The sequence below is a fragment of the Antrostomus carolinensis genome, unplaced genomic scaffold (assembly GCF_000700745.2).
Source record: "Antrostomus carolinensis isolate BGI_N321 unplaced genomic scaffold, ASM70074v2 scaffold943, whole genome shotgun sequence".
Classification (NCBI taxonomy): Eukaryota; Metazoa; Chordata; class Aves; order Caprimulgiformes; family Caprimulgidae; genus Antrostomus; species Antrostomus carolinensis.
In genome coordinates, this window is record NW_010304219.1 from 13327 (window position 1) to 37819 (window position 24493).

The window sequence follows — 24493 nt, forward strand, 5'->3', positions numbered from 1 at the left end:
TCACAGTAACAGCTTGGTCTGCTAGTGTTGTCCTAGTGGTTTTCAAGTGGTGTCACTAAAGTCTTAAATTAAAGAAAACTGTCCAAGTTTACATTCATGCGTATAAAATTTGAAAGCTGAGTATAGTAACTGATTGATGCATTACTAGCTAAGTAGATAGTTTAATATTTGCTTGTAGATCTGTAGTATGCTGAGAATTAATATGCTATCTGCTAGTCACTAATTTGAAGAGTGCAAAAGTGTATGTTAGTTTGCTTGGGTTTTATTTTTATTTTTTATCTTTACTACATTGCTATATGTAATATTAAAATAATATTTTTTACTTTCATTTTTTCTCTTTGTCCTGATATTTTTTTTTTTTTTTTTCTTTTTTACTTTCATTTTTTCTCCATGTCCGGATATATATTTTTTTTTAAATATTATATACTCCAAGCAGGATTTTTGTGCAGAATTCTAAAATGAGATGTTAGTAAACTCTGTGATGACAGCACCACTTTTATCTTTTTAGTGGCAGATAATTTGTCAAGCAAACAAAACTATAAATATATTTTACATTTGTGAATACCTTTTCTGAAGGACCACAAAATGTTACCACAGTTAACAAAATGATAACTTGGTTTGGTTTAGGTTTTTAATTTCTTGTAAATCAGAATGGTTTTTGTTAATCAGTTTCCAAAACAAAAACCTGATCTGTTCGCTGTGGAGCAGTAGGAATACATTTTCTGTAATAAATGCATCATTAAAATGCATGCAGCCTATTTCAGTTTTAAAATCATACATGAAATTGTCTAATTGTGCTATTACAATTAAAATGGTAACAAGAATCAGTAACTGCCCAGCTAAAATTCTGATTTGGATACCTAGAATAATAAGGGAAGAAATACAATAAGTAGTTGTCAATATTAAAGCAAGCTGAAGGAGGAAGGCTTTGGGCCTTGTAGTCGGTAGAATGAAACAGCAGATTTCAGTATCCACAATCCTTTCAGTATTAAATTTTCAGTAAAATAAAATTACTTGTATATGAAAACATAGCCTTTCCCCAGCTCTCTTTTTTTTCCTGATCAGCTGATGAAGAGACTAGCAGCACGCTGCTTTGCTGGCTTGTTAATTTTATCCCCACTAACTGTGATTTCCGATAGCCGGCCTGCTGATAGTGGTAAGGTAAATATCCTTTTTCATTGCCGTCTTGAAGATTCAGTAGAACTCCATCACAGGCATGTGTAGGTGTGTAACACATCAAAAGTCAGTGTTCTCTGTATTTCAATGTACAACTGAGTGCTTAAGGAGAGCAGTGACATTAACTGTTGACAGCCTTGCATGCTGTATTTATTATTAGCTTTTCTGGCTTCCAAGATATGCAGAGAAATTTCCTTTTCTTAGTCTTTGTTAGCCGCAGTGGTTTATAGTGGGTGTCCTGCTTTAGCCAGATTAATATTAATGAATTTGTGTGCTGGTTGTTATTATTATTTTTTTCCTTCCTTTTTCTTCCTAACTCATGAGATCGCAAGCCTCCTTCATAGTGGTTATCTGAACGCTGTGGAAGCATGATGTAAATTGTCTTTTGATTATTAAGGCCTAGTTTCAGGCTCTCCCTCAGGATTCTGCATTCGTGTTTGTTCTGTGGATTTGCACATCGGAGGATGCATAGGAAACAGATTTTGAAATCCCAGTGGTGTTTTTAACATGCCAGGTTGTGCATCAGGTTTTGTTCAGAAATGTTTTTCAAGAGACAGTGTATACAATTGAGAAAAATTATTTCTGGGCTGTAATCACTCTTTTTATATTGATTGTTATGCTCACATGATCATAAATATTAGCCATGTTTGGTGCTGTGGAGAAATGAAGGTAATTGCCTAATGATAAGAGCTCTTTCAGCTACGAGAAAGGATTGATTAGCATTTGCATGTACTCAAGGCAATATTAAGAGGCAAAAGGGACAAATATTAAAGTCAGTTATGTTCTGAGAAATCATTAATCAGAAAGCCTGTTTTTAAGATTTTTTTGGGGGGCTTTTCTGTTTTTAATTTTAGTTCTCTTATGACCTGGTATTTTTATTTCTTTTCTTTTGTTGGCTTTCCCACATCAAGAAAGTTCAGCTTCTTGCTTTATCACCTGGATCTGATAGTGTGTGAACAGGTTCCCTTTATTCCTAGTTTGTTTTTTTGTAGCAATTTTTTTATCCCTCTACATAGTGCTGCTGGTCTGGTTAAAAGCATACATTCAGGTAATTGAAACTAGTGTTCGTTGTTTGTGACTGTGTGCGGGGTTTTTTGGGGGTTTGTCTGGTTAGGTTTGGTTTGGGTTTTTTTGCATCCCATGTTATCCGTGCTTTTTGCAATAAAAACACTGTACTGCCAGTGCTTCTGCCTATCTGTTGGTTACTATTCTAGAATAAAATACATTTTAGAGATAGTTTTAACGCGAAGGTGATTTGGAAGTTGCTTAAAGTATTTGGAAGAGAAGATGTGTCATTACTGCATAAAGTATCTATGTGTTGTTTGTGTGCGCAAAGAACTGTGTATGACCTGGCTTTGGGAGCTGAGCAGAGTTTAGACTGTCCTGTTTGAAAACATACGGTATGAAAGTCTGTTTTGCATGGAACTACGTAAGCCAGAACTGCCACTGATGTGAACAAATGAATGTTTGTTGTACACTTACTGACACAGTACCACAGGCCATTATCGTGGGTGAAAGTGTCTTTTGGTGTGGAATTCAAAGTTCAGGTAAACATGCATCTATTTAGATGATAGTGGGATTCTCAGAACAAATTAATGTCTAGTGTCTTTTTGATTGCCAGTAACTCAATTCCTTGTTGTACTCTTGTTTATAAATAAGCTGAACATTTTGAGTTGAATTCTCTGCATCCTATGGGGTTGCATTTTTGTTTTTAAATACAGTTTATTATTTCTCTTTGCAAAATTTTTGTTTAAAAATCATACTTTTTGAATCCATTGTTGTCAGGCAATTGAAGACGGCAATTTGGAAGAAATGGAAGAGGAAGTCCGGCTTAAAAAACGGAAGAGACGAAGAAATGTGGATAAAGATTCTGGGAAGGAGGATGGAGAGAAAGCAAAGAAAAGAAGAGGCAGACCTCCTGCAGAGAAATTGTCACCCAACCCACCCAAACTGACAAAACAAATGAATGCTATCATTGATACTGTGATAAATTACAAGGACAGGTGAGCTTGGAGACGATCTCTCTGTCGCACATGCTCTCTCCCTCTCGGTTGATATATCTCTCAGCATTTTTTAATGGTTTCATTTTTACTCTCAACTTTTAGGAGGACATGCTGACTCAGGATTTCTGAAGAGTAATTTCGCTTAGAGCCTGATCCTGTATGTCTCATAATTTGTAGAGGGTTTTTTAAAGACCTGTGTGATAGGAAGTTGTTGAAACACAAATACAGAAAGTAGGCATAGAGCTCCTGCCTAGAAATGGAGTCATTCTGCTCAGGAGGTATACTTAAGAACATTTAGCTTGAGTGGGATTTTCCCCAGTTTGGTGGTGCAGCATGTGTTAAGTTTAATCTTTTCAAATACACGGCTACAGATTTATTAATTCAGGTTAACATGGGTCTCACCATGACCCAAAAGACTTCCCCAAAAATGTAGAACCTGTATCATGAGCCTCTGAACTGCCAAAGGAAAAACCGTATAAATACTGAGCATAATATGTTGTCTGCAGCTGAGATGGAAGCCTGTTTGTTAGAAATCCCTATTTTCAGCATAACAAAATGCTGAACAGCTGGACCTTAGGAAAAGGTACTGCTGCTAATCTGAAGTGTCATTTGCAGACCTGTTTTGTAGGTTTTCAAAGTGAAACTTATCTATGCTTCATGAGAAGGGAATTGAGAATTAATTAATAGCAACTTTGAATCACACTTATTTGAGGAAATTGTGGTTTTTAACTCAACTTCTATTTGCCAAAAATCAGTAAAGCCTTCTTGTGTGCTTATCCCTTCTTTGCTGTACCTTGAATTACTTAAATCATGTAAGGAGCAATTATAAGCTAAATGAATATTAAATACATTCAGAGAAAATCAAGAAGTATTTGCATTAAGTGACCCACACAAGTGTAACAATTTAATTTTTGCATATAAACAACATAAAGTCTGTGACTTCAGATGGCAAGTTGCACTTCCTTTTTTGCAGCTGCTGTTCTGGGTCTGCCTATACAAGGTTAGCTTGGGCGATATCTGTTGGAGCACACAGAGCTGTGATGCCTGACTTCTTTGGCACATAACTGATGAAGCATCCTGTGGTCTCTGGGCTCTTTCTAGACTACATTGAAAAGTTTATTGCGTCAGAACAGGATTCACAGCAATGAACACGGTGAGCAGGAAGCTGACTACAAACTTAGTGTATTCAGCTTGTTGTGATTCCCAACTATCAAAACAGCTGAAAAGGGAGAAGTGTTTAAAGTTCAGGTATTCCAGTCAGGGCTGGAAAAGAAGCATCTCTTAATTTTGGATCCCTGGCCTTGAGCCTTCCCGTGAAGCTAGACACTTCTGATCAGGGTGCCTACCTCTCATTTTTAAAATAGCAAAGTTAGTTCCACTAACCTTCAGTAGGGGATAGCTACTGATAGGAACTGATAGTTACTGGGGAAGTGGAAGATTTTTGCCCGTCACTTGTGCCCCAAGCAGTTCATGTATGATCTGTCAAACAAGTTGACCACTGTGCTATTATGTAGTGACAAAGCATACTATTCCCTCTCCCAGGAGCCCACATTTATGCAAGACAGAATTAGTTCCCACTTCAGAAAGTGTATAGAGTTTTATTCTGTTAGGAATTAAAAATGCATGTTAAACTGAGTTCTTCAGTGCGATGAGCCGTGCAAAAAATGTTCCAGGTTCCTGTATTGTGATTTTTTGTGAGCTAGCATCAAACCACCCAATCCTGTGAAAGTTGGGTCAGAACAGAATTGCAAATTTAATATCTTAAAATCTTTGAGGTTAAGGTTGTTCTAGAGTTCAATGAACATTTTCAGGATTTGCAGCTTTAGAATTAAGTGGATTTTAGACATTGAAACCCTTTAGCTTCGTTGGGGGTTCATGTTTGTTCACCTCTGTGCTTTTGTGTGTGTGAAGGCAATTGGGACAAGCATAGAGGGACGGGTTAATTGGAAGAAAAGTAGGCCATGAGCTTCATCTGGGGAAAAAAGAAAGTTGTTCATATTTAGTATATGAATGCTTGAAATCATCTTTGTCTTTAGCTTAAATTTTCAGTGCTGATAGATTCTTTTATCTCTACTTTATGATAAAGTCCAGAGGGCTGATCCCAACCATGGAGAGCTGATTGTGTCCCAAAAGATGGTCAGGTGATACCCATCCAAATTTTAACTGACTCTATCCTGAGTTACTTTGTCAAAAGCAATTCTACAATATTAATAAGTTTTATTGTAATTAATAAACCAGCAAGCAAAAAAATCAAGAGAATGCATTGCTAAACTAATAAATCTCTATGTGCTTTATCTCATGTTTCCCCTTTCTTTTGAGAAGAGCTCCTTGTATATACAGAACCACTTTGCTGTTATTGTTAAATCTTTCTTTTTAAGAAAACATTTTTCCATGATGCCCACTAAAATATGGGGTACCAGTTGGCTGCTTTTTTTGTGGCAATTCTGTATAATGTTGATGCAAGGAAGGAGTCTCCAAATACTTTCCTAATTGTTTTGTATTGGACTTCTGTTGTAGGCATTTGGAAACAAGAACAATCCTTTCCTGCCTTCGTTAAAAAGCATCCAACAAAATAAGCTGGATTGCCTGTGTCTATGAAAGCTAGAGGCTACAATAATACAAACAATAAGCTCTAGTAAACTGTAGTTTGAGCTACACAGTTATTTTATAAAGGTCAAAATAAGATTAAACAGACAAATTAGCAACATTTGAGGTAAATGTTCAGTGTAGAGAAATGCAGCATATGGTTCTTCAAAAAGGAAATTCCAAGGCAGATAGCCAGCTACTTGCAAAACCCCAGTTAAAGAACTCCGTGCAACAGTGGAAGTTAACATTGAGGTCAAATTACTCTTTATCTGTCATGTCATCAGTCCAGGGAAGTTGGACTAGATTATCTTCAAAGGTTCTTTCCAACCCAAACTATTCTGTGATACTGGTAAAGCATTTGTTAAGGTACCACAGGAAAATGCAAGCTAATATGAAAGGAAAAGGAGTTAGAATGAGTAAGCTCTCTAATCTGAGTGAAAATAAGGAAAAAGATGTAACTGAAGACACTCTTGAAAAAGGAACTATTAAACTGGAAAGAAGATACCACAAAAATTATTGAAAAATTGGTGTTGGCATACACCATCATATATTAATGATATATTTTAAGAAATGAGGAGTGTCCTAGCCAAAATACCAAGCTTTAAAATACCAGCTTTAGGATGGTATTTGTGGAGGACTGAACACAGTTAAATCTGGAGTGAAAGAACCAGCATTAAATACAGTACCTCAGAGTGCATTGTAAGGTACTTACAAACTAAAAATTGGAAACATTTTTTTATTTGGAATCTCATCATATTTAGCTGACAGAAAAAGAGTGACCTGGGCAAAGAAATTATTGATCACAGCTAACTATGAGCCATCACTATTGCCCAGCCATAAGAAGAGAGGAGCCTGTCCCTGACACTGTTGCTTGTGTGGATGAGGAAGTACTCATTATATGTGTGTGCCATTATACGTGACACCATTAATGCTTCTGAGTTGCTGTATATAGTACTCGAACGCTTTTCCATTCAAGAAAGATTAGTTTACACTGAGACAAATGTAAATAATTGTTTCAATGACAAGTAGCATGGAAGAGTTGTGCAAGAAGAAATAGATTGGTTTGTCTATCCAAACACAGCAGAATCTGAGAGGGGAAGATGATTACTCTCAGTAAATTCACCTGAGAAAGAAGGGAAGCATAAACACAGGGAGAGTGTAGAAATACGTAAAATACAGGATGCTGATCACACAGTTATATAAGTCTTAACATTCATTAATACCTTCTAGTTGTTAACTTAAGAGTTCTGGAACCTTTCTGTGCGGAATAGTGGGGCAGAAATACCTAGATAGATTTGTTCCTTGATTAAAAAACTTTTATATGATTATTTACAATACCAATGCCCTAGATACAGGGACCTGGAAACACCTTTCCAGTTACACAAATGATCCTGGTTCTCCAGTGTAAAGTATCTGCATCATTGTTGCAGACTCAATTTACGATAATAGATTTTAATCTGGGATTTTGTTGCAATTATTTCTTAAACTAAGATTTAAGTGCCTTTGCAGCCTTGTACCTTGTTCTAATCTTGCAACGTAAAACACCTGTTTAGAAGAGAACAAGTTGAAATGTATCAGTCTAGTATTGTCACACTTTTTTCCCATTCTGATGCTTTTAACCTGTCTCTACCCTCACTCTAAAATTAGGAATGCCCATAGAAGTGCATAATCATAGAATCATATGTGTAATATATATGTTGTGTTTTCAGAAAGCAAAATTAGTTTGTACGTCCAGTTTAAATGCTTTGGCCCTTCGAAAGCAAGGACAATTTTACTGGAGATAGACGTTCTATTCGGAATAAGGAATTTGTATGTCTGATTTGAGCCCCAGCTGCTGATTTTGCATCATGCACATGCAGTCTTAGTTCTCCCAAACTCTTTTTTCTCTTTTGTAGGTTTTCCTTTATTTTTTTTTATTTTAAAGGAATGCAAGCTGTAAGCTTAGTTACCCTTTCCTGGTTGCTAAAATTAAGTGAAGGAAAAGAATGATACTTACAGCTTGTAATCCTTCAGCTTCCCTACAAATCCACTGTCCTTTTCTACCTTGCATCAGTTTGATGTTTCCTGTCTGGGTGCCAGTTTGATGCTACTGCTAGTTTGCATTAGCTTTGCTTAGATAGCAACAGCTGACTTCAAGAGTCCTAGGATGCTGATAGCTCTGTTACATACAGTGATTTTCATTTGTGATCTGCCTGCTTTCTGCTCTGTTCGTGAGACTTAACGTAAGGACTCGCATGGTGTACCAGTTAACTTCACAAAGCTTCCTCCTCATAGCTCATGTCTGTTGGACCACATTTAATAAAGCTGGTAAGAAAATTGGACAGTGGGTTTCTTTTGCCCTGTCCTTGTTCCCTGCTTGGCAAGAGACTTACCCAGTCTGTAGTGCTTAGCATTTTGATCTGCATCATTAAAGCCAAAATGTTCAAATTCATGCCCATAGTATTCTAATTTTGACAGGACATAGCTCAGGGAGAGAGTCTTTCTCTCTGTATGTGAAACTGATTTTATTCAGGCTATTTCCAGCCGTTTTCTCAAGTTGCCAATTTTTAGCTGTTGTAAAATGGTGAGTAATGTAATTAGCCATTACTAATCTAACTAGTAATTAATTATGCCAACTGGTACTCTTGAGTATTCAAACACACAAAGCAAGTAGTTCTTGTTTATAGCCAAGCCAAAGTAAAGGAGTGCATTATCATATGTCAAAACCCGGAATTATATTTTTAACCACTTTGATTTCAATGATGGGGACAGGTCCACCATGTATTACTGGAGTCAGTTCAAAAAAGGAAGAACCATTAAATACATTTAATGAAAACAAATCATCTTCCTATATAGCTGGGTTACTGTTGGAAGTTGTTATATATGGAGGAACCACCTCACCATGTAAGCTCTTTTTATTCTCCTCCGCCACACATGCTTTTTTTTTAGAGTTTCCATTTTGACATTGTCCTTGTTGCATTTGATTAGGAGTTGTAATTTGCACACCTTGGTTCTGATTTTGAGCACTCTGACTAGGGCGGGCTTGCAGGACTCTTCATCCTACTTACTCTAAACAGAATCTGAGTATTTGTTAAAAGTGTGAAATTTGCCAGAAATAGGAGAACATCTTGCAGTTTTAGCTTCATAGTTGCCTCTCCTTTTGATTCCAAAGGAGAAAGAGTATTGATAGTAGTAATACTTTTGATAAATCAGTGGCAACCACATACTGCCAGGGTAAATAAATACCAAAGGAGCCTCATACAAATGAGACCTAATTGTTCCTGCATTTAATTCCACTGAAGATAATACTGACTAAATGGGTGGAAATGTATGCTTGTATACACATTATAAGCAGTTTGACAAATAAGAGAGAAAATCAGAAACATTGACCACAATTATTTTTTTAAGCAAAAATATTTTTAAGATGAGCAGTATTTCTTAATGTTTTTTAACTCACACAGCATGCAGATGTTTTTTATGTGAACATGCACAGGAATAGCATGTTGAGCTGATGCAGTAGCAGTGAACTGTCAGTCACAGTTCTTTTGCAGTCAAGTCTTTTAATGTATTCTGTTCCTTCTTCCCTTCAGCATGTATCCTGCTAGTTGCTAGGCAACCATAAGTGGTTTTTACTGCGCATGTTTTTTACGTGGTAGATGCTGTGTTTATTGTTTACTAATTACAGGGACAGGGATTAAAATCCGAGTTGCATTAATAATTACTAATTTTCTCCTGTTGTATCCACAACACAGCCATTTTAGGTTCTTTAAGAAAAGATCACATTAATTTGCAGTATAGATGCACATATATATGGGAGCAGAAGATAATATTTTTTTTTTTGTGAGAGGAGGTTCTATAAAAATGATAGAACAGAATAAACTGTTACTGATCTGAGTAGTCAAAATCAGGTACTAGTCTTCTGTCTGTTGCATATTTCATGCCCTTAATGCTTTTTCTTTCATGACTGTAAATGATTCTCAGTAGTTAATTATATCAAGCAAAAGCTTGAAGGTTTTCAGTGACATTCTTAGTCTGATAGAATGTGTGAACAAATCACAGTTGTCTAGATTTATTCCTTGAAAATCAGATACTGCTCTTCAGTAATTTACTACTCTTACATTTTTAATATAAAATAAAATATAAAGATGGGTGTGTATATGTAAAAAGAGAAAAAAAATATATCTAGCCATGAGATAAAAAGCTCTATAATCATCAGGAGCATTTTTAATAGAACAAATGCACTAAACATATTTTAAAATTTGGTCAAAATCAGATTATTAGCAGCTATTTCCTTTCTACTTAAATCATTCTGTTTGTTGTTAGACTCTGAAGTACAGTTGAAGCAACACTAGCATCAGTGGTTTAGTAATTTTTCTCAAATAGATATTTCTAGTAAAATAAAGCTGATGAAGTTTAAAACACAGCAGTGATAACTCTGTTCTTCGGTATAGAAGATCCAGATTCATGCTGCACAAAGTTTTGAAAACAACTTTTCACACTTTTAAAAGGATTAGCTTAAATCTATATCATATGTCAGTATTTTGCACAAGTTATTAAAATAAGTTCTTTAAAAGATTGTGAAGTCAAGCACAGAGAAATGTAGCATATAACAGAAGAAAGGTGGAAACTTAATGTGGTTCCCTCAGGAACGTACATTAGTCAGCTGTGAGGTGGCACAATAGTGTACTGCTTTGCTTTGCTTTGCTTTTTCACAGGACCAGTGCCTTCCATATACAAGGTGGGCACTGATCACTTAATGAATGGTTGAATTTCACTGGGGCTTCTTTATGATATTCATAAGGAGTGTGAAGTTTTGTAGATTTTGTAGATTCTGTAGATTTTGTAGATTCATAAGTTTTGTAGATACAGAACTTTTTTAACAACAGTTTATTCTCATTTTACAAATGAGGAATAGAAACTCAAATTTTAAGACACTGTTTGGGCACCGGACGTCTGATTTCTCAGACTGCTCACTGTTCTATACGTTCAGAACAATTTTCATTGATCTCGATTGCAGCTGTGAGTGCTCAACACTTCTCTTTATTAACAACAACAAAAAAAAATTGAAGTCCTCAATTTGCAAAGAAGTTAAACACATGCTAATTTAGTCAGTTGTGTAGTGTGTACTTAATGCGTTGCTTTTCCTTGTATTGCTTCCAAATTCTCTTTGAGAGGGCAGTCTGAGATGAAAACAAGTTCTGTCATGTGGCATGACATAGTCACTCACATAGAACATTAACAAGATTGGTGCCTTTAAATCCATAGTATAAACAGCTCCCACTTTGACAGGGAAAATGCAAGAGTAATGAATTTGTCTCTTTAATGTGCATCAGTACCAAAGGAGATGGGAGGTGCAGTGTCCTGAGTTTCACAATTGTTTGCTGGCAGGAGAGAAAGAGTAAGACTTGGGATGGCAATTATTTGATTATTTTGTTTCAGTAACAGAGTGCTTCCCAAATAAATCAGATCTGTTGGCTGAAATTGCTAGTAACTGCCTGAGTGTGAGGTACAGGTGGTCTTCATATCGGTAGACAGACTTCAGTCTCACCTTCCCAAACAGAGGTGCACAGTATGCCACCTTGTCTCATCATTTAGCAGCAGCACCCAGAAGTCTGTCCATGCATGTGCCATAATCTTGCTGTAATTTAAGAGGCAGCATGGTAGTTACTGCTGAGTAGGCAAGGGGAACCACTTCTGCTGCCACAAGTCAGGCAAAAGTTGTCAGGATGAGACAGAGGCTTTTGGTTTGTAGGTTTTCATTGGATGGAAAAATACTCTAGCTGCCAGTTGGTGCCCAGGATATTGGTTGAACAACACTGATTAGCAAGCCGTGATTAGAACATTTACATTATTGTCCTCTATGATGCAAGGTATATAAGCAGCAAGTGTCCCAGGACTAAACTGGGAACAATAAGAAGTTTTGGATTAGGTGAGCAACAACTACTTAGGAAATGAGGAAATTCTGTTTATTCCTGCTTGTTCACTGGTCTAATGGGTCCATAAGAAAAATAGTATCTCCTGAAATACTGACGCTCTTTCAGGCATTAAATGTCTAAGATATGATAGGCATTAATGGCTTTCATAAACAGCAGAGCTTTTTATCATACTTATCTTCCATGGCAGAATTGCTTCGATTCAGTATTAGTTAAATGTGATAAGATCCCACACCATGTGGAGGGTGACTGCAAGAGAGAGGCTCAGGTGGAGACCAGGACTTGGCAGTATTCTTGCCCAACTCCTGTGAACGTTTGGTATCCCTGAGTTACCACCCGATGATGCAGATGAGAAACTAGAGCCTTTTTCGAGTAGCTGTGAGAGAAGGAGGCATGTGAATGTGGGCTGGGAGATGCTTGTGAATGCTGTGTGCAGTGAATTACAGTTCCTCTCAGCAGAGATTTTTTTCTTCTACTTTGTGAGAAAAATGGCATGCACACAGGAAAAAAAAAAAAAAGACTAAGCTAATAAGTGCCATCAACACATTTCCTCTCCAGGTGAGTTACAGTCATGTGTTATTTGGGAAGCCACAAATAAGATTTTAAAAACTTCTCAATTTGGAAGTGTTAAAATGGCTATTAATAAAGGTGAACAGTGGGAAATCTGAAAATCTGAGAAATTCTGAACACCTGTAAGTGTTAGGCAGTGTTCCTAGATTATGAAAGGTTTTTAGATAACACATTGCTTTATTTTAGATGATTGAAGAAGTACAAAAGGCAATAGTGATTTTCAGTGCCATTACAATGATCTTCTCAAAAATCTAACAGTCATTAATGTAAGTTAATAATTTTTTTTTTTGTAACACCTAGTTAGTCTGATAGCAGTCAGCATCTGATATAGTGGAAATCAGTATGAACAAATGGTTTGCTAGGATGATGAGGTACAAAACAACTATAAAATGGCCAAAAAAAAGGTAAACTTAGAGTGACAGGAGGGACGCTTGCTAGAAATTATGAAAATGTCATGGTTTAACCCCAGCTGGCAACTAAGCACCACACAGTTGCTCACTCACTCCACTCACAGTGGAATGGGAGAGAGAATCAGGAGAGTAAAAGTGAGAAAACTCCTGTGTTAAGATAAAGACAGTTTAACCGTGCACGTAAGCAAAGCAAAACAAGGATTCATTCACTACTACCCATCTCCAGGAAAGCCAAGTTCCAGCATGTGTGACAGTAACTTGGGAAGACAAGCACCGTAACTCCAAATTACATCCCCCCCTTCCTTCTTCCCCCAGCTTTTTGAGTGTGGTATCGCATGATATGATATGGTCTGGAATATCCCTTTGGTCAGTTGGGATCAGCGGTCCCAGCTGTGTCCCCTCCCAGCTTCTTGTGCACCCCCAGCCTTCTCGCTGGGGGGTTGAGAAGCAGAAAAAGCCATGACACTGCGTAAGCGCTACTTGGCAGCAACTAGAGTATCCCTATATTTCCAGCACTGCTTTCAGCACAAATCCAAAACATAGCCCTATATAGCTACTATGAAGAAAACTAAATGTATTCCAGGCAAAACCAGCACAAAAACGAAACTGAGAAAAGGATAAGACTGTACTCAGCAGACACTATGGAATTCAGATTCAAATCCTGATCATGCTTCTATAAAGCCTGCTACATGTATGATCCTATAATGATGGTGGTATGTTAGGACAACAGCACAAAGGATATGTTTTAAATTGTAAATTAAATATCTGTACCAAATTAAAAACTCAGAGCAGGGTTCAATTTCTAATTCTTTGAAAGAAAAAATTGTGATTTTTTTTCTCCTTATGATTAGATTGTATGTGTGTCTGCTTTTTGTGAGAAAGTTGTAGTAATTCTTTGCTTTATGGATTTGTTTTTTTCAACAGTTCAGGGCGGCAGCTAAGTGAAGTCTTCATTCAGCTCCCGTCTCGGAAAGAATTACCAGAGTATTATGAATTGATTAGGAAACCTGTGGACTTCAAAAAGATAAAGGTAGGAGCCTTTTTTGGAAGTGGAGATTATTCAGTTGCTTTTTGTTATACAGAAGGATGAGCATGAAGTTGTCATTAAAATTACAACAGCATTAATGTTGTATGTACCTGTGTTTGAGGCTTAAATTTTATACATTGTTGTATACCTTGTTAGGAATTTTGTTTAGTGTATATTGCAGTATATCACTGTAATTTCAAAGTCAAATCAAAGTGTAGCAGTGTGACATGAATGACACTTTCTGAGATGACATCTCAGTGTCCTTTTTGCAAAGATAATTGTGAATCTGTAAGCACATTTTTGATAAAAGCACAGTGTTTGCAAAGGTTAATGGTTCTAGGGGAAATATAGTCATCTATAAAGTAGCATCACATCCTGGAACAGCCAGGTCAGATCCCGTCCTGGTTTTTGCTAGGATAGGGTTAATTTCCTTCTTAGTAGCTAGAAAGCGCTGTGGTTTGGTTTCAGTGAGGACTGTTATGAGAACAGTGTTGATAACTACAAGGACATGGTGCTTGGGCTGTTTGCAAGAACAGAGGACTGGAAGGGGAGAGTACAGAAGAAAAGTGTAGTAGTTAGCAAACCCCAGAACTGACAGTTGGACATGCCAGTAAGATATTCCATATCACATATGTCATGTTTAGTGTATTAACCGGGGCTGACTGGAAGGGGCGGGGCAGGGGGAAGGGGGCACTGCTAGTGGCTGTGTCTTGTTTGGCTGCCAGCTAAACTATCACAGATCCAAACACAGTTTTGCAGATAGGGTTTAGACAGCTTGTTGCTTGTTAGGTGATGTCATAACCCTGGCTTTCATTCATGTCATAGCTTGTTTTGTTTCTGTGCTAGAAAGGATAAACAGAAACTCCTTTTACCAAAAGAGCTCCATTTCTGTTACTTTTGTCCCTTACAGTTCACACAGCAGTTGCTTAATTTTTACTCTGTTACCCTGGTGTATTTTTTTTAAGTAATATGTTCACAATATGTCTTAAGACTTACTTTATTTGTTTTAAACAAATACTTGTCTTGATGCTTAGGTAAAATTTATAAAAATGAAGCTTTTAATATGTTGAAATCAAATATTAATTCAGTGTCTTGTCTGCTGTTTTTCTTTCTGCACCACTGCCCATCCATACTTCGCTTCATTTCCTCAACGAATGCAACAGGAAAGAATTCGCAACCATAAGTATCGGAGTCTTGGAGACTTGGAGAAAGATGTCATGTTGCTGTGTCACAATGCTCAGACATTCAATTTGGAGGGATCACAGGTCTGAATGAACCACTTTTTGTTAAACATAGAGCTGTCCCCTAGCTGATGTTTTCAGTCCTTGCAGATTATTACATAGAATCATAGAATCTTCTGCTTGGAAAAGACCCCTGAGATCATCAAGTCCAACCATACCTGTCCACTGCTAAACCGTATCTTCGAGCACCCCATCTACCTGTCTTTTAAACACCTTCAGGGATGGTGGCTCAGCCACCTCCCTAGGCAGCCCGTTCCATTGCCTGAGAACCCTTTCAGTGAAGAAGTATTTCCTGACATCCAATCTGCACCTCTCCTGGTGCAACTTAAGGCCACTGCATCTTTTTCTGTCACTAGTTACCTGGGAGAAAAGACACACACCTGCCTCCCTACAACCTCCTTTCAGGTAGTTGTAGACAGCAATTAGGTCTCCCCTCAGCCTTCTCTTCTCTGGACTAAACAACCCCAGTTCCCTCAGCCGCTCCTCGTAAGACTTGTTCTCCAGCCCCTTCACCAGCTTTGTTGCCCTTCTCTGGACACACTCCAGTGCCTTAATGTCGTTCTTGTAATGAGGGGCCCCAAACTGGACACCAGTATTCAAGGTGCAGCCTCACCAAGGCTGAGTACAGGGGAAGAATTGTGTCTAGACTCTATGTTTTAATTCTTACTTTGAATAGAGAAAAATACCCAGATTCTTAGAATCATCCAGAATTTACTAGACACAGCTGCAGTGTGTGCATGCAGAGAAATTGATTTTAACTCTAATTTTGAGATGAGTTTTTTTCTGATCTGTGTGTAGTTTACATCTGCTGTAAGACTATTTGAATCTATGGTAAAAGGCATTGCATGTAGAGTGATACATCAGCTTGGATTTACCACAGTGGATGATAGAAGGAGAAGATGTAACAGTACAGCTTAGGATGCGATGTTGTGGAAATACTTTGTAGTGAACTTTTCAGTTCTGCTAATGGAAGGTACAAATTCAAGGTTTGTCCAGCAGAAAAGCTTTGTGGATGAAGCTTTATCTCTCTGAACCCTCTCGTAATTTTTTTCTTTTAATGTTGAAAGATCAGTGTCCATTCTAAGAGATAGTAATAATAAATCCTAGATAAGTCTCAGAGGTTTAGAAGGCAAAATCTGTAATCTCAAAAAGATGTTTCACACACATGAATGCAATCAATGCTGTGAATTCAGGGCAGGACACAAAAGGAGACACTACAAAATCTGGATGGCGGATAAGAAAGTGGTCTCTTAATACAGTGAAACATAGTCTTGGATTATTATTTTTATAGATGAGGTCCAAATAGTGTGATGCAAACACAATATTAAATTGAAACAAGAGAACATGAAGACAACTACTGTAATGTTGAAGTAGAAAAAAATTGTGTTAAAAGACACAGTTTAAGTAAAAGTAAGCTGAAGGCTGATGGTGCCAATATTAACACATCCTTCAAATTCCTAACATTACTGATAACCCTTAGATAACCTGGGGAGTTTTTATTAAAATTTGAAAATTAATGAAAATAAGCATGCAATTAATTATGAAGGATTGTTGAATATAACTCATCATTTTGTGATTATTTTTGCTATCTAGAGGCAGAAAATGTTTTCTGTTACATGTATGTGTGGTATATTTGCTGTCTTCAGTTGTATCAAAAAAATCTAAAATAAATCAGCTAAATAATATTTTAATAAGAAAGTTAATTAGGATAGGAAACATGGGACAAAATTTTGCTACATGTCCAAACATAAATTGCTGGTTTCCTACTTAGTCATATAGCAGTAAAACAGCTATAAATATCTAACGATAACAAATGCAAAACCAAAGAAAAAGTGAAAGAAAGCTAATACCAAAGACTGTCACTGAGATGTAAGAGAATGATAAAAGGTGGTAGAGGATGTACAAAGAGGCAAAGAAAAATCAGTAGCTAAATAGGAAAAATAATGAAATTATTCTCGTCAGAATGGCTCAAGTTGCTAATGGGAAAATGGTCTCCTGTTAGGCAGAGGTGGTATGATTGACAGGAATAATCTTGAGTAGGTAGAAATGTTCAGTGGATATTGCTGCTTTGTTTGTAAATAACCCACCCTGTATTACACTGTTGCAATGTTATTTTCCATTACAATGTACCAACAATAATTACCAGAGTTAGTATTACATTTTACTACATGAAGCCCAAATATCTGATATGTAAGATTTTTTTAGGTTTCTTTCTGGTAAGTTCTCATACCATTCATTTTGATTTCCAGTGAATTGCAGCACACTTCAGCAGTCCTCCAGTTTTTAAGGCTACCTCATGTTCTTTGTAATACTTTGGATCCACCTTTGCTGTGACATACTAGTTCACTGCAGTAGAGTAGATTATTTGCATGTGCACCCAAAACCAAAAAGCAAATTCAGGCAGTTATATAAGTACGCAGTGACTCCAAGTGAAATTCTGCATGTTTGTTCTGTTAGCATGATGCATGCTGCTTTTCCTTGGAGCAAAGCAGTTCCATCTGAGCTGGAATCTTATGAAGGGTTTGAGGCTTTTGTCCTCAACGCAACCTTACCAATTTGGAAAGCAATTTTCATGTTGTAATGGTTAAATGAAACACAAGCACCTAAAGGGTTAAAAATAGTATGTGTCTATTGAAACAGAAGATTTGTTATGACTGTTGTTATTTATCATGAAGTTCTGTTGTCATTGCTTCTCACTTTTTGAAGGAAGTTCCACTGTCATGGCTGCTTGTTTTTTTTGACACCTGTAGGAGTTGGATTTTGGCCAAAATAGGAAAACTTATTTGCACAGCTTTTCCAGGTTTTTCTGGATCAGAATAGATGCTGAATATTACAAATAATTCCACATTAAGGAGGTTAAAATAATTCTAAAACCTCTTTATTTCCCTAGGAAATTCTGTTTCAAAGTCTAGGTCACAGTGATACCTTAAATATGTAGCGACTGGCATTAAAAAAAAAAAAAATGTTGTATGCATCCTTAATACTTTCATTTTAGAAAAGTCTTTATTCTGAGAAAGGACAGCAGGATTAGTTGAAAGAACCATTCCGACAAACAGTGGAATGTGCTAGGTCTATGCCTAAGAAAAATAAGTAGGAAGAACTCCTCAGGAAGAACTCAGGTGTGGGAACGCAATCATGGACTCTGCACATGATCAGTATGATCAAGCAAGAGGCCATTTGTTTGTTTTAATACAGTTATATTTATAGCCCAAACTAATGAAATCACACACTTCCATTAATATGTTTTTGTCTGTTCACTCATAGCATGAGCTGTTCATGCACCTTTTTCTGCATAGTGGTTGGCTGATGGACTTTGTGTGCATCCTTTATTGTTTGCTTGCCAGGCTACATCTTTGGATACATTTCAAGGCTCCTTCCTTGTATCTTGTCGACTCAGCTACTGATATCCTTGTTTTGAGACTTGCCTTTTCGTATGTCCAGACACATACCCCTTCAGTTCCTACAGTCCTATCAGGGTATGCCAGGATATGTTTCCACACTCCCCACACTCAGGGGCTTCAGTTGATAGCCTTCAGTCTCACAGACCTCTAATGTTGTAAGACAACAGGAGAAAAGCCTTTTCAAAACATTCATGATCATTATATGTGTGTCAAGAAATTTTACCATAGTCAAGAGCAAACATCTCATTAAAAAAGCACAATGGTACTTCAGAATGGGGAACTATTTGCAGTGAGAGGCAGTTTTTCTAAAAAGGACTTGTCAGTCAAGTGAAAAAGAGAGTTTGCATATTTCATGTAAATTATTCTGAACAAAGTTTTTCTAATTCACTTTGTTGAACCTGCAGGTTATTAGAGCAGTTTTATTAGTTTTAATATACAGATTACATAATGGCAACCAAAAATCCTTCCATTACCTTTCTCACAAATATCCAGTGTCCCTTTATATGATAAAGTCTGTAATTTAGCCAAAGAAGCAGTATGACCGCCAGGGTAGTTCAGGTGATGATGGTGATGATGATAAAACTAAACACTATGATTCTGTACCCTTCTACTAATTAATTGTCTAGTGCTGAATTGCCCAGTGCTTGGCTTCCGACATTTTACAAAACAAAATATACAAGCTCATTTGTTAAGGTGATTATGAAGTCCCAGATACTCAGCAAGACGAGATTTTTACTCTGTTAATCTGAGAAAAGTGTTATGGAACAAATGTAGTTTGCTCACTCTTGAGAGCCTACTCATGCTTGAAGTTAAAGAGAAAATCTGATGTACTCAAGATACTTGGCAAGCTACAGAATGTTTGAGACAGGTGCTGAGTTTAGAACAAGCACTGATTTTATTTTTTTCCCCTCTAGTCTTTTAAGATCTGAGAGAAAGGAAGGAATGAGCTGCTTGGGATAAATTTTATTGTTTGTAGCCACTTTGGATTTTAGAAAAAACTAAGGATAATTAACATGAGGGTTAGCCATTTGTCGTTATCTACTGTATTGCTGGACTATAACCCATTTTTTAATTAAGGTTCTTACTGCTGAAGTCTGTTGCTTTGGCAGTTTTTCAAAGCTTTTATGATCTAATGAAAATACACCATTGTGGTAATAATAAGAAAAATACTCTTAAATGGACATTTTAGATGTCATACATTTTAAGAATTGTATTTTTGTGGCTCACTATTGACAGATTTCTTCATTTAGACCATAAAAAATTAATCTGGCATTTCTTGTAAAATTTGTGCAACAAGCATTGTTGCTCAGTATTTGAAAAGGCCATATACTCTGTGGGTTTGCACTGGAAATTAAGGTCTCTGCTGTGAATGTTTGATATTGCCTGACTTTACAGTTCTGACATTGGTTTGCATTCATACTGTAGATCTATGAGGATTCCATTGTTCTTCAGTCTGTGTTCAAAAGTGCACGACAGAAGATTGCCAAAGAAGAAGAAAGCGAGGATGAAAGCAATGATGATGAAGATGATGATGAAGAAGAAGAATCAGAATCAGAATGTGAGTCCTCCTACTAAATACTGAAAAGAAAGTACATCTGGGGATGGAAGGGGAGGTTTTCCAGTTTCTGCATGAAGACTGGTTATAAGTTTCTGTTTTCCATTGGTGAAAGTAACTTCTAAGTTTGCTGCTTTGAATGTTAGCATTCAGCTGAAGCCTTTTGGCTGTATGTTCTGGCTATATCTCTTGGAGTAGACTATCTTTAAGCTGCAAACAAATCACAGAGGTGCTTTGTGGAAGCAGATCTGACTGGCCTTGAGTGTTTATAAACCCTTCTGATCCTCATTTAATTCATGTAATTTGTAAATAGAAGTGCCTGGAAAGGTTAGAGACAGTCTTTTTCCATGAGTGATAAACCTTCAAGTCCGGTGTGATATATATATAAAATTCATCATCTGGTTAAGAACCAGAAGATGTTGCAAGTATTCTTCAGTGCAACAAGGATTAAGTGAAACTCTGATTGTTGCAGAAGCAGGAGGTGACACTCATTCAGTCCCTGCAAGCTTGGAAACATGGTATGGTGGAAAAGGAGGGACCCCTTCATTCCAGTTTCTGCCACCAAATGCGTCTACCCGTACTCTTCAGCTACTCTATTGGTCTGTTTACAGAAACTGTAGTACTGGGCCCAGAGCTACTCTTCCCAGTACATCACGCGAGTGTGCAAAGCATGCAGCTTTAGAAGTTCTCTTGGAAATGAGTGGTTTCGAATCAGGAATTTAACATGTTCTTCAGAAAGACGTCAACTCAAAATTTGCCAGTCACCTCCACATACCATTTCTGTTGCTTAAAAGAAAAAAATGTGTGTTTGTACAAAGGGTAAACATTTCTCCATATGTATTTTTAGATGTGTATATTCTCACAGGACCTTTTACTCCCTGTAGACACCATGCATTCTGAGAAGGAAAAGAAGATGCACATGGTCAACTTAAAAAGTTATTCTTTAGTGTAATACAAATTATTGTTAAAAGTATCAAGAAGTAGGGAAATAAAAGCAAAAGCTTCTTCGTTGTTCCACAGTCCGGGTGAAGAACACAGGGGAGTATCTTTTCAGGCTGCTACCAGGGATAAATTTCTGTCAACAGAGGCAGAATTTAAAAGTTGATGAGTGAAAGTTACATTCATGTATGCTATTAAACTTTTGCAGCAAAATCAGTGAAAGTCAAAATCAAGCTAAATAAGAAGGATGAAAAAAGTCGGGAGAAAGGAAAAGGCAAGAAGAGGCAAAGCCGAGCAAAAGCGAAGCCTGTCGTGAGTGATGATGATAGTGATGAGGATCAAGATGAAAATGTAAGTTTTGTTCACTGAGGCTGTGCAAGCGGTTGCAGTGATTGCATCTCTACCCTGTCCTGCTTGCTGTCAGAATTCTCATCTATTCATGCTTAAGCACATTTTTAATCTGTTTTAATCATCTTGCGGGAATTGGGCGGGGGGTGTTAACTGTATCTGGGTATGCTGATGAGATCTGGTCCCAGTGCTGAAAAGACAAGAAGTCTAAGAAGTTTGGAGCTTATTTCTGGGAGCTGTTCCTACTATTACTGAACCTTTAAACCTCATGGTCTGTTTGCTTTTGTCTATAAACAAAAAACTCCTAGCTTGGGGGGTTTTTTGGTGGGGTTTTTGTTTGTTTGTTTGGGGTTTTGGGGTTGGTTTTTTTTGTAAGAGCTTCTACTTTTGCTACAATTGCAAACAGACCTCTTCCCCGGTGATTTTAAATGTCTGGGTTGAATTGAAGGTGTGGTGTTTCCTGACTGTGTGTCTTTCCTTCTGTAAAGAAGTCTACAGCAATTAAATGAAATGTCATGAAAGAACTATTACATAACTTAGTACCTTTCTTAAGGCTGTCTTGATTTGTCAGTTTAATTGCAATTTTTCTTCCTTTTTACTCATTTTTTTCCTTCTTTAACAAATTCCACAGAATAACTGGCAAAGAATTTCTTACTTGTCTTGTGTCTCTTACCTCTAGGACCAGTCGGAAGCAAGCGGAAGTGATGATGAGTGATCCATAGGGTTTATTTTCTTGGCAGAACTGACCCCTTCCCCTTCTCTTCTCCCTTCTCCTATTTTACACCCAGTGAATTCATTTTGTCAAATAGACATTGGGTTGTTTCTGTATTCTCATTCTCTATAAATTAGCTTTAGGATAGTGCCAGACAAACATATGATATCATGGTGTAAAAAAGGAAAAAAATGTAACATACTTTGACCAAATGGGCCTCAAAAAGTTTAAAAACAAAACAACAAAAAAAGCTTGTAATGGAATATGTGGGTTGATAGTATATTTCTATGGGTTGGTTTAACTTGGTAATGGTTTGATTGTGCCTGGTTTTATAATTTGATAGGATGTTTTTCAGTGGCATCAGAAAGACAAAAAAAAAAAAGTCTTTTGTAGCATTGATAACCAGGAGAAGCCATTAAAAGCCACTGGTTATTTTATTTTTCATCAGGCAGTTTTCAAAGTTTTTATTTGTTCTGTATTGGTTTTTTACACTGTGGTACATATATGCAACTTTGTTTAATAGCTTATAAATGTACAGTAGTTAGCCTTCATCCGCCTTGTCCCATATAAGTTTTTCCACTTTACGCTTGACGATCTTCAGAAAAATGCTTTATGAATTGTATCAAATTTATGTCTACTGTAAACTTTGCTTAACTTTTTTTCCTCAATTAAAAAACTTGGGTTAAAAAAAAATGCTATTCAATATTGCAATCTATATAGTGTAATGGATGGCTTCTTTCATCAGACTAATCTTCTATGTTACCAATGTGGATTATCACCTTTTCCCTAAAGTGTACTTAATCTTTGCTTTCTTTGCACAATGTCTTTGGTTGCAAGTCATAAGCCTGAGGCAAATAAAATTCCAGTAATTTTGAAGAATGTGGTGTTGGTGCTTTCCTAATAAAGAGATGATTTAGCTCAATAGATTCGGCCTTGTGTTATCAGTTCCACAAAAATCTTTTTATAGTATGGATGAGAGGGCAGGAATGTCACCTGTAGAGAAGTTCACTGAGGTCTGTCCTGAATGTAAAATAAGAACTCATTTAGATACCATAGAAGTATCTCCAGAGATGGAGAGAAGATATGCAATATATGTTTAAAAAAGAATAATAAAATTGAGGTAGTAAAATAATACCTTGAACTAAAAGTGTAGTTCATACCTATTTACAATTGAAGTGTTTAAGCAATGAAATAAACATTTATTTTTCTTTCAGGAAATGTATGTCCGTAGGCCTGAGTGGGCATGAACACAATTAGTTATGCGGGTAATCAGCCCACCTAGAAGTCCATTTATTTTAAGTATTGTCTTGAGGTATCAGGGCTGTGATGCACTAAGATGTGGTAGTGTAAACATATGAACTACCTATCTACAGTCAATGTTGCTAGTCTGGAAAAACAAAACTTCTCAGATTTGAACATACATTGAGTAGAAAATGTGCAAGCCTAGGAGTTGATTTGTAAACAGAACATTTTGTTGTTACCTGAACGGTGTGTTTCTCAGTATGTGTCTACATCACATCTCTTTATACTGCCTTGCAGGTATGTCACCTGCTTCAGGTTTTTCTTGCTTGGTTGAAAACCAATTTATAAGTTTATCTGGTGCCTGTGTGTATGTGTATTAGCCTTGTGCTGAGATAAGTCAGCTTTGCTTAGTTTTAGCAATTTCAAACATTAATTCCCAGTGTGTCCCCCATCTCAACAGAAGACCCTGTATTTCACAGAGAGATATCACTGATCTCAGAGGACCAACATCTGAAGCAGCTTTGCAGAAAACGACCTGGTGGTCCTGATGGACACCCAAGTTGAACACGAGCCAACAATGCACCCTTGTGGCAAAGAAGGTTAACAGTATCCTGGACTGCATTAGAAGTGTTTCCAGCAGGTCTGTTCAGCACTGGTGAGCTATATCCAGTGCTTTGTCCAGTGGTGGGCTCCCCAGTAGAAGAGAGACATGGACATAACTGGAGCAAGTCCAGCAAAGGGCCACTAAGATGATTAAAGGACTGGAGCATATGACATGCAAAGGGAGGCTGAGAGAGCTGGGACTGTTCAACCTGTAGAAGAGAAGGCTCAAAGGCACTTTATCAATGTGAATTAGTATCTGAAGGGAGGGTGCAAAGAAGACAGAGCCAGGCTCTTTCCAGTGGTGCCCAGTGACAGGACCAGAGGCCATGGGCACACACAGGAGTTTCCCTCTGAACATCAGGAAACACTTTTTTACTGTGAGGATGACTGAGCCTCAGCCCAGAGAGGTTAGGTCCCCCTTTTTGGAGATAGTTAAAAGCCGTCTGGACATGGCCCTGAGCAGCTGGTTCTAGGTGACCTCTCTTGACCTCCAGAGGTCCCTGCTCTCCTCAGCCATTTTGTGATTCTGTGATATGAAATAGTTTGGTTTGCAGAAGCCATTCTATCTTCAGTAACAGTTTCACAAGACCATATATAAATGTTATTTTTTCACTGCAAAATGAACTAAGTCTACCAACCCATTATGCATAGCAAGAAACATCTGGCAGTAGGCTTCCCTCACTGCTGGCCTAGACTGGATTGAAACTGGCAACTTAGATGTAAAAGGCACAGTACCGCATTGCCCATCCCCAGAGTGCCTGATGACTT

General features: G+C 37.3%; 1 protein-coding gene across 1 annotated transcript; it reads left to right on the forward strand.

Annotated features, from left to right (window-relative positions):
- Positions 1–1068: 1068 nt before the first annotated feature.
- LOC104522139 (probable global transcription activator SNF2L2) lies at positions 1069–22756 on the forward strand. The gene is made up of 7 exons (XM_010164349.1): positions 1069–1161; positions 2962–3179; positions 13582–13687; positions 14848–14949; positions 19752–19884; positions 21029–21171; positions 21848–22756. Exons 1-7 carry the CDS (start codon positions 1069–1071, stop codon positions 21881–21883), a joined length of 831 nt encoding a protein of 276 aa, XP_010162651.1. The 3' UTR covers positions 21884–22756.
- The last annotated feature ends 1737 nt before the right edge of the window (positions 22757–24493 follow it).

Bases quoted from the DNA above. Each gene is read 5' to 3' on its own strand.
- LOC104522139 (XM_010164349.1), top strand. From the start codon at position 1,069: ATGAAGAGACTAGCAGCACGCTGCTTTGCTGGCTTGTTAATTTTATCC. The intron at 13,688-14,847 runs GTAGGAGCCTTT...CGAATGCAACAG, and splicing joins TGGACTTCAAAAAGATAAAG to GAAAGAATTCGCAACCATAA. The intron at 19,885-21,028 runs GTGAGTCCTCCT...AAACTTTTGCAG, and splicing joins AGAAGAATCAGAATCAGAAT to CAAAATCAGTGAAAGTCAAA.